Source organism: Sinocyclocheilus rhinocerous, unplaced genomic scaffold (genome assembly GCF_001515625.1).
Source record: "Sinocyclocheilus rhinocerous isolate Xijiao unplaced genomic scaffold, SAMN03320098_v1.1 scaffold503, whole genome shotgun sequence".
Lineage (NCBI taxonomy): Eukaryota > Metazoa > Chordata > Actinopteri > Cypriniformes > Cyprinidae > Sinocyclocheilus > Sinocyclocheilus rhinocerous.
Genome location: NW_015643185.1, coordinates 1,486,525 through 1,497,234, shown reverse-complemented (window position 1 = coordinate 1,497,234; position 10,710 = coordinate 1,486,525). Strand labels below are relative to the sequence as shown.

General features: G+C 37.0%; 2 protein-coding genes across 2 annotated transcripts; both read right to left on the bottom strand.

Annotated features, from left to right (window-relative positions):
- Positions 1 to 3,349: 3,349 nt before the first annotated feature.
- On the bottom strand, positions 3,350 to 5,452 carry LOC107757115 (zinc finger protein 37 homolog). The gene is made up of 2 exons (XM_016574495.1): positions 5,186 to 5,452; positions 3,350 to 4,901 (listed from the first exon to the last, which is right to left on the bottom strand). The coding sequence occupies exon 2, from the start codon at positions 4,802 to 4,804 to the stop codon at positions 3,839 to 3,841; it is 966 nt and encodes a 321-aa protein (XP_016429981.1). The 5' UTR covers positions 4,805 to 4,901; positions 5,186 to 5,452; the 3' UTR covers positions 3,350 to 3,838.
- Positions 5,453 to 5,580: 128 nt separating this feature from the next.
- On the bottom strand, positions 5,581 to 10,052 carry paox (polyamine oxidase). The gene is made up of 7 exons (XM_016574571.1): positions 9,794 to 10,052; positions 8,282 to 8,774; positions 7,964 to 8,163; positions 6,691 to 6,946; positions 6,484 to 6,596; positions 6,148 to 6,302; positions 5,581 to 5,995 (listed from the first exon to the last, which is right to left on the bottom strand). The coding sequence occupies exons 1-7, from the start codon at positions 9,951 to 9,953 to the stop codon at positions 5,849 to 5,851; spliced, it is 1,524 nt and encodes a 507-aa protein (XP_016430057.1). The 5' UTR covers positions 9,954 to 10,052; the 3' UTR covers positions 5,581 to 5,848.
- Between the last annotated feature and the right edge of the window lie 658 nt (positions 10,053 to 10,710).

Sequence of the window (10,710 nt, the reverse complement as noted above, 5' to 3'; positions counted from 1 at the left end):
ATGGCAATATCCAACATGTTATAATACCAAAGCAGCATAGGCCATCTCTTTGTTTGGCGCTTGCAGGTATAATTTTCGGCCATTTGCTTAACAGTGTTGACTCCTCCTTTGGTGCGGCTGTAGTACTGAATGACCTCTGGCTTGTTTTTAGCAATTGTTTCATTCAGCACATTGCTGGTATGCACTGTACTCAACGAAATCACTGCCTTTTTTTAGTTTTGGCACATAGCTTACCATGAATACTTTGCCACAAAAACCAAACTCAGAGGTATGTAGTGCTCGTAGCTTAGATGGCATCATTATTGGTGGCACATGTAGATTCTTATGGTGAAGGGTCCCAACCATGGTCAAGCTTTTCTCAAAAAGCTTCTCTGCCAGAGGGACACTGGTGAAGTATAGCTGTCCATTGTAATGTTGAGACCTATCATGAGAAATAAACACATAATAAGGCAAGGTCATTAGATTACACAACAACAACCACAGTCTGGAATGGCGTTTGAGGCTAAGGGCTGGTATCTAGAAGGCTACTGATTCGATCCCTACAAGAATGAAATGTGTGCTTTTAAGGAAGACAGTTAGTCCAAAGTGCCTCAAATGGAAAATATACTGCTAAAGGCTTTGGATAAAAGTGCCTGCTAAATGCCTACTTACTGTACCACTGTTTCTCCTGCTGCTGACTCTTCAGTGCAATGGCAGAAGGAATCACATTATATAAGCAAAGTGGAATTTTCAGCATCATTACTCCAGTCTTCAGTGTCACATGATCTTTCGGAAATCATTAGAATATGCTGATTTGGTGCTCAAGAAACATTTATTATAATCAGGGTTGAAAACAGTCATGCTGCTTAACATTTTTGTGGAAACCATGATCCTTTTTTTTTAGAATTCTTTGATGACTAAAATGTTCGAACGGACAACACTTTTTTTTGGAAACACCACTGATTACAATTTTAAAAAACTTGTTGAGAAAAATGTTTACCTTTTTGCTGAAGTCCACTGGACAACCTCAAGACCGTGTTCTCTTCAGTCTCCTCTCCTGGCTGTCTGCCTGTGTAGATGACACCATCAATGGCATAGGGCACCTTGGCATCGCACATCCAAAATATTTTTTATGCCACTCTTGGTTGGGCGGCTTGGCAAGTGTTGCACAAACATGCATCTTCCCTGGAATGGCACAAGCTGCTCGCCCACAGTGACACAATCCCTGGAGATGATCCTTTTCCTACAGTTGATCATGAACAGGTCCCACACATTTCGGAAGGCTGCCATGTGGTCTGATGCCTCTCTTACCATTCTGGTTTTCTTGTTATCAAATTGCAGGAATCTGTGAAGATCTTGGTATCTACCAACAGACATGGTAGCTCTATACAGTGGGTTCTGTAACGGATCCATAAACAGTTCCCGGATTGGGACATTGCAACTTCTCTCTACACCGATGAGAAGGCTCAGACCAATAAAGGCTTTTAGCTCTTCTTTAGTAATCTTTTGCCACATTTTGCCTTTTGCTAACGCTGCTCTCAGTCCACCCAAAAATGCAAATGCATTGCAGGATCTCATCAATGATGTTTTCACTCATGAAATGTTCCCAGGCATCTTTAGGCATCTCTACTGAAGACCCTGATGCAGGCCCTGGACAGCTCCGTGAGGTGGTCCTGATTTCACTTTGAGGAGGATATTTGCTCCAATAAGAGTCTCCTTTACTCCATCGACTCAAACGATCTTCACTCTCCTCATCACTAGATTACTCAGATGAGAACTTGAAGTCTGTGAGGACAGTTTTCTGACCCTCTGTCACATCTGGGCCATGGTGGCATTCTGGGCCATCACTATCAGAGACTTCAGATTCCAAATCAGGGGCAGCAATGGATTCATATTCTTCTCGTAGTGTATCTGTAACCTTAGCTGCAGGCTTTTAAAGGCACACCATAGACAAAACTGTAAAAATATAAACGCAAAAAGCACAAACAGTTGTAGTGTTATCATTAAATTTACAAGTTAAAAATATTCATTAGTGGTATTATTCATTTGAATTACGCTTTTAGTACATAATTTACATGACTCCACCATAACACACACAGAATATTCTCTTTCCTCTTATTCCGTATAAACCCATGTGATCCAATACACTACTGATTACTTTATACTAAAATTATGAATTTGCAAAAGATGCCATTTTTAATATTAAAACAAAAACACTTTAAATATTTGTGCCAGCATTGTCAACATTTCGATCTGAACAGTTCTATTGAAACTGGCTGCATACTGGGCATTTGCTTACTCCGCAAAACTCAGGAGTGGTCAGAATGTAAAGCATTTGGCCTCCCTCTGGTGGAGAAATATAAAAAGAATAGTCCACCCCAACATGTACTCACCCTCATGTTGTTCCAAACCTGTATGACTTTCTTTATTCTGCGGAACATCAAATAAGATATTTTGAAGATTGTTTCAAATGTTTTTATCCATACAATGAAGGTCAATGATGAAAGAAAGCCAAACAGGTCTGAAACAAAATGAGAGTGAGTAACTGATGACAAAATTTTGTATTTATACTGTTCCAAAATTTGTGGATAGTAAGTTTTTTTTTTTTTTTACTCAGCAAGGTTGCAATAAATTGATTGAAATTAACAGTAAAGTTCATAATGTTACAGAAGATTTATTTTACAAATATATGTTTTACTTTTACTTTTAGAAAATACTTTGCAGTTTCCTCAAAAACATTGATAAGAAATATTTATTGAGCAGCAAATCAGCATATTAGACTGATTTCTGAAGAATCTGTGGATGTATATCCAAATAGAAAGTTTTTTAATTGTATTAATTTTTTATAATATTACTGTTTTACTGTATTTTTTATCAAATCAAGTTCAGCCTCAGTGAGCATAAGAGAATTAATTCAAGAACATAAAAAAAAAAAAAAAAATCAACCCCAAACTTTGGAACGGTAGTATAGATATTGACATATATGTGTACAGAACATGGGCCATCATGGCGAAATTACCTTTATTTCCAAACCATTTCCATTCTGTCAATATTTCACTCAAGCAAGGTTTGTTTTCACAGTGCTGCTGATACTTTACTTCATACAAACTTGATTCTATACTGTTTTGTGATATCTTCTCCATGCCACATCTGATTCTTCTGAAGTGAAACATTTCTTCCAATTAATTAAAAAAAAAAAAAAAAAAAAAAAAAAAAAAAAAAAAAATCAACCCCAAACTTTGGAACGGTAGTATAGATATTGACATATATGTGTACAGAACATGGGCCATCATGGCGAAATTACCTTTATTTCCAAACCATTTCCATTCTGTCAATATTTCACTCAAGCAAGGTTTGTTTTCACAGTGCTGCTGATACTTTACTTCATACAAACTTGATTCTATACTGTTTTGTGATATCTTCTCCATGCCACATCTGATTCTTCTGAAGTGAAACATTTCTTCCAACACAAAATGTCAGAAAGAGAACTGAGACTTAAATCTGTAATCCTCTCATTTTAATGCAAGCTTGCTACAGAAAGCTGCTTGTAAAACATTAAAAATGTGTAAAAAGCAAAAGTATTGTCTATTATAAATCATTGGACAACTACATGAGCAAACTATACACTCTTCAAGAGTGGAACAAACTCATTCATGAGGAGATGACTCATTCAAACCACCATAAAAAGCATAGATCAAAACATGATTTTAGTCAATTTCAGTCAAAAAGCCTTCTCAAATTAAATAAATACTAAAAACACATTTTCCACGTTACATAAGGAAACATTTATCCTTTAAGGAAGGAATACAAATTTAGACCCTTTCATTGTTAAGAAATATGCCGATACACATCATTGACCCTAATCAAGATGGTCTTTTAGATGCAACCTGTAACTGTACCCATATCTGTATGCTTTACCACACACAGAGCACTGGAAAGGTCTCTCCTTTGAGTGGGTCCGTTTATGTTTGTTAAGTATGTAAACACGTTTAAAACTCTTCCCACACTCAGAGCACATATAAGGTCTCTCTCCAGTGTGATCTCTCTGGTGCACCCTTAAGTCATAGATGTCAAAAAACCTCTTCTCACACTGGTTACATGGAAAAGGCCTGTCGCCGGCATGTCTACGCAAGTGTATTTTTAAATAAGAGGGCTTGGCAAACTTCATTTCACAATGATCACAAGCGTATGGTTTCTGTCTCCTGTGAATTTTCACGTGATCCGTGAGAAGATCTGACCGCTGGAATTCTTTCCCACAGGTTTCACAACTAAATCGCTCTTCTTTGTGATGTTTGTTGGATGTTCTGCCTTTACCTGCTTTCTCTGGATGCCGTGGAGCATTTCCCTGCATTATTAAACATTTCTTTCCTTCGTTTGACACATCAGAATTAATTTCATTTGGTATCATTTGTTCTGTTCGCTCTGTTGATTTTCTTTTTCTCGTTGTTCTCTGCTTGTCTGTGCATTTTTTTCTTTTGCTCGATGAGTCAGTTCTTCTGTTCAGAGGTTCATCTGGAGAATTGTGTGTGTTCTTTGTGATTTCAAGCTCTTCTTCCATCTCAACTGGAGGCATTAGGCCAGTTGGTAAGATTTGCAGACCAAGGTCCAAAAACTCCTCTTTAATATACCCCTGAGAATGAGGAAATGTTCCTAGTTCATTCACATCAAGCAATGAGGAGTCATCTTGATCAGGTTCCACTTTAACTTGTATTTCTGACTTAATGAAGTCTGATTGCAAGGTCAGCGAACTGTCATCTTCACTTTTTAAGCATCCATTCATAAAGTGCTGGGAAATTGCTTTTGCAGATGGCAAACCTTGCTCCATTTTAACCAAGTCTTTGACTTCTGATGCCCAGCTCTAATTCAACTGCACTAGCTCCTCTTGAGACTGGACGTGAATCCTTCCAAAGGCTGAACCAGAACTATAACAAAAAAGGCAGATATCAATGCTCTGCCCAACGACGTATTTGCGTTTTTTTTTTTTTTTAAATCGAAATTACTTTTGAGACTGCATTATCATCATCTTATCATCACCATGCAATTTCACAGTTGGCTAAACTAAAATAACCATAAAATACACGTGGTAAATAAACTGCGCTAACTTCACAGCAAAAATATGACATTTTTCTGTTAAGTTCTGATTTGTTTAGGAAATAAATAAAATAAAATAAATGTTGCAATTGCAGGCGTATGACATACCACTCACCGGTTATTTAAATTCAGGAAAGTTATTTTTATTGTTGACTAAAAGATAAGCCATATTTGCATCGCTGAATCGTCTTCTTCGGTGGCTTTAATAACGAGTTGAGAAGCAACTACATATGTGCATAATGCCACCTACTGGACGGGATTGACAACATCAATTCTAGGTAAATTCAGTGCTCATATAACATTTATTGTTTTACCTGCAAATTTAGAGGGTCTCATTTGAACAATGTCCAAATATTTTAACTAAATAGTAGGCTTACTATTTAGGAACAATTTCCTTCCTTATATCAATTAAACCAGAAAAACTTCGATTTTTTTCATTCTTATATGTAAGTTTATAAAACACAAAACAAACCTACTTCATAAAGTATTATTAGAAGTAAAAATTCAGATCACAAAAAAAACAATTAACATTTGTACAAAGTACTGTACAGGCATTTAGTGAAAATGATTTGAAATTTTGAGATACCCACAAATCAACATTTGCTGAATGCAGTTAAATAACATTGGACGGCATGTTGAACATTTGTCATGCAATACAACCAGAAGTCATTATTAAATTCAAATTTTCCTTCTAATCCCCTTATAAGGCACAAAATCCTTCAGATCTCATGAAAATGACTGTCTGTCCTTCTTACTCTTCAGAACAGGAGGACAGTTTTCACAGTTTAGATGAGACAGAGCCAGAGGCAGGAGTGTAGTGAGTTATAAGACGCTCTGCTTCTCTCCAGCCACTCAGCAACGCTCCATGAACTGTAGAGAAGAAAGACCCATGTGTGGCTTCTCCTGCAAATAACACCTGCAAAGACTGCAAAAACAAAGTGTCATTCATGTTTATAAGATATTATCAAATAATAATTTAAAGAAATGCAAGAGTAAAGGGAAAATAGCACACTGCTCATAAAGAAGAATGAAAGCTAGTTGCTTGAACAAACATTGACAAAATGAGAGTAGTTGCACCTTAGAATTTGAGCCTTTCAGTGGCAAGGGTTCAGCAAGGTTATCTATGTCATATCCTGAGCAACCTTTGGCCACATAGGTGTAAGATCCACAGGAATAGGGATCATGGAACCATCGAGATCTTAAAAGCTTCCTTGGTGTAATAGTTGGATTTCCTGAAAATTATTATGAAAAATTTAATAGGTTATTCATTTATTCATGTTAGCTGATCTGTATATTTCCAGGTATTAAATTAGATTTTTAATCCTACTTTTCCAGCGTGGTCTCAGACTTTTGGACCCCATCAAAGGATGTCCTATTAAGCTGTAAATCTCTTGTACAAAGTAAAAATGTTACCAGTAAATATGCGCAGGAGCTGTGTGACACTGTGCAGCACTTCAGGTTCAGACAGAGTTTCCATGTACTCAGACTCCCACCCTGCGATCCATCCACAGAGCACATGTCCATATCTGCACAACATCAGAAAAGAAATGTCAGATTTATAATGCCGCAAATTGCACTATTTGAAGATCAAAGAAAATCAAAATCAAAGGTTATGTTTACCTCTCTGTGGGCTTCAGCACATTGAACCCAATTAACTTTCTAATCCAGGACATCTTTACATCAGAAACAACATCAGCAAGATGTGTCTCGTCCTCCCATACGAGGTAGATCACTTCACAGTCTTCATCCCAGAAAGGCTGCTCGAACTCAAGAAAGATCTTGTTGTTGGTCCCAAAGCCCATTCTCTGGATGGAGTGCAATTTGTGCAGTGGAAGAGGAGGGCTCATAAAAGTGCTCTGGTGCTTCTTCAGGTATCCTGTAATGAAAAATGTACATCAGATGAGTTAAAGGCCTTGCAGATACTGTAACAATAAAGTTATGAAGCAACATTATGAAAATAATTTTTTTTATTTATATAAAAAAATGAAAATTATATATATATTTTTAAAAAATCTTATAAGCTATACCAGGGGTGGCGAACGTCGGTCCTGGAGAGCCGCAGCCCTGCAGAGTTTTGCTTCAACCCTAATCAAACACACCTGAACAAGCTAATCAAGGTCTGAACAGTTACTAGGAAGCTACAGGCAGGTGAGCTTTAATTAGGGTTGGAGCTGAACTCTGCAGGGCTGCGGCTCTCCAGGACTGGAGTTCGCCACCGCTGAGCTATACTATGAAAATGAGGAGAAAAAACTAAATCAATCATCTGACTTTGTAAATCAGACAAAAATAGTGTGGTGCAGGTATGACATCAAAACCTGGAATACTAATTCGCCACTGGTTCCTTAAGATTTTCCTATGGGGTTTTATAATTTTTTTTAAATTTATGAGTAAAATAAAGGCAACATGACGATGCTTTGACATTTGTTTTACAATGTAAACTGCACACACCTATACTGAAAAAGCACATTTTGAAGCAGTTATGTTTATTTTTGAAAATGTAGGTTCATAATAAGTGACTAAATAAGACAGTTTGGGGTGTGAGTGTGTGTTATAGAACAAAACATCATAGTATCGTCAAGTTATGTTTACCACAAGCTTTATTTTACTCATAAATTAAAAAACCCCATTACAAAAACCCCATAGGAAAATCTTGAAGGAACCAGCGATGACTAGTCTTCTGGATTCTGATGTCATACCTGCACCACTCTATAAAGGCAGTACTTTGTATTAACTGTTCCCAGTGTATTTATTTAAAAATCAACTTTAAAGTGCATGCATTTAAAATGAATAGATTATGCTATTTGCAATTACCAAACCAATATTATAAGCTGCAAATAAGCTTTAGATGCAAATTGTTCACTAAGCCAACAAGTCATGCTGAATCTATATGTACCCAGTGGGACAGTGACAATAACATGATCTGCTGCAAATGTCTCTCCATTAACACATTCAATCATAACAGGGAATGATGTTCCTGTAGTTTTTGGTCCATTCTTGGTGTAGTTCCAGTGAATGCACTTCACTGGTTTGTTGTACAAGACTACGTCCTTGGGAAGTTCCATCATCATGTGATCAATTAAACCTTCGTAACCTCTAGGAGGAAAAAGAGTGCATGAACATGTTTAGTTTGCAAACTTTACAAGATTTAGCATTTTGGAATTGGATAATTGAGGCACTTCAAAATGTACAAGAAAAGGCTCTGATCACTCACCCTGGGAAAATGCAGTCCAATCCTGGAAGAGTCTTATACATGCCAAAGGCTCCCAGGCCTACATCATCCATCGTGTGAGTTCCACTGACACAGCACTCCAGCTTGAGCAGTGTGTTTATCATGGCCATTATTATTGCAATGTTAGCCTGGTCCTCCTTCCACTCCTCAGGGGCCAGTCGTTCAACCTCTGCCTTGATGAACTCCCCAACACTCGGTAGAGGTTCTCCACCACCGTCATGGAACTGCTGACTTTTTTCCAGTAATTTCATGAAAAAGTCCATCACTGGCCCCATCGTCTCAGGCCCCAGTTTCCGACCTGAACTGGTAAACCAGTTAGGAACAAACAGCGGATGACCACCAATGTCAATAGTCTGGTTTTCTTCAGACATTGACTCTTTGTCAAGGAGCTGGTAGTCACATGCCAAACGAAATACTGGATTTTCCTTTGATGGGCCATGGATCCAGTTGGCGCCGATCTCTACAATGTTATCACCTTGAATGAATGGAAAAAAATAAATGTGATATACATCTATGGAGAAGACCAGGGCTAGCCTTTCACTCTACTGAATACTTCCCAGAGTACATTCTAGTCTTGGCAACAAAAGAAAATTGAAAATATTTGAAATATTCAACACTGAAAACACATAAGACTTCTTGTGGCAATATGCCTAAATTTAAAAAGTAAAACAAGTATAATACAAAACAACACAAGAAAACAGCAAAAACATTGAAGGTAAAAAAGTATATCAAACCATTAATTGTGGCCAAGAAATACTGTAGTTAAAAAATTGCTTAAAGGAACACGACTCAACTGTTTAACTCTAGGGGAGTTGGAAAATAAGCCTATTTTTCAAAAATAGTGGCGTGTTCCTTTAAGTTTGTAACTTGCCCTAACCTGACATTTACAAAGAATACCTTTGTCCTCAGAACGATTCAACCTATTAGTTAAAATGTACTTTCATCACATAGTTGACCCTTGCCTGTCCGTATTCCAGTGTGGTTTTATTGGGTTCACGTGTTAACCCAACAGCTATAGAAAAAAATGGACTTTAACTCAAAACCTTAATAACACTTCTCAACCTTTTTGAATCAAAGGCCCCCCAATATAAGGTTATATATATATACATTAACTAACTACAGTTAATTTTTTCATTCCAAAAATTTAAATAATTATTAAGTTTGCTAAGGTCCCTGGTTGAGATCCACTGATACAGACAAAGTGCCCCATTTACAGAAGTGCAGTTAAGCTCCGCCCACGAATACAGTCGCTACATGTTACTAGTTGCAAAACACATTGCAGTGCTACTGAATGCTACATATCAGTATAATTATACACATCGTTAGATTCTAAGTAAAAATAACATGCTAACCCATTTTCATGTAGGCCTGTCATAGGAAATGACAGGAGACGGCAGCGAGTCATCATATAAGATGACGAAAGTAAACAAATTTAAATAACTTATAAAACCTAAATTTCTCCATCAGTGAATCAAATTATATGCCTGTACATACCCAGTCTGCCCGTTCGTATTCTCCCACCGCTTCTCGCAGTCGCTTCTATGATGTGTACATTATGAAAACCGTGTTTTAGTAATTTCTGAGCTGCACCAATTCCCGAGACGCCGCATCCGATTATAAATATTTGAGAATCACTAGCTGAACGTAGTGCCATTGAATCTGTTCGTACACGATCACTCTCTTGGGAGACAGAACTAAACGTTTAGTTCATCTGAGGACTTCTGCTCAACGCTCCTCCCTGAACTGTACTTGATCCCCGAGTACGTCACCGAGACGCTTGACTCAATCATTCTATGGAAATATGACTGTCTGCATGGTTCCTCTCTGTTACTTTAAAATATCTGAAAAGGTTAAACTGGTCTATTTTAACAGGTCATATTACTTTCATTGCACACAACAAACGAAGTAATTTCCGTTGACCTTTATAAGCACTCGATACTTTAAATTAATATTTTTATTTTATTATTTGTTTTCGTCAGATGTTCCCTCCAAACGTAATGCCTGGTCATGTGTCATATATAAATAGCTATTTATTTTTCGTATTTATTCATTTTACTGATTTTCACTGATGATGTAGGTAACGTTAGCCAACTTTTGGGAAATGATACAAATTTAACGTTTATTATTATTATTACATTATTAACCATTTTTGGCTGAATTTTTCATTTTAGCACCTTAAATGTCAATTATGACATGTATAAAAACGACAGGTCTTGAATTTATACTTAATTATCCGCATTAATACGCCATTTTGTACACCCTAACGACCAAAATGTATTTTACAGCCTTTCTGTTAGGTACTTTCACTTAGAAAGCATAAAACATAAACTGTTTCTGGCCAGAAGGGGGCAGTATATTATTATTTGCCGATGCTAAATTTTTATTTTGTTGGTAACGTTAACATTAGCAAC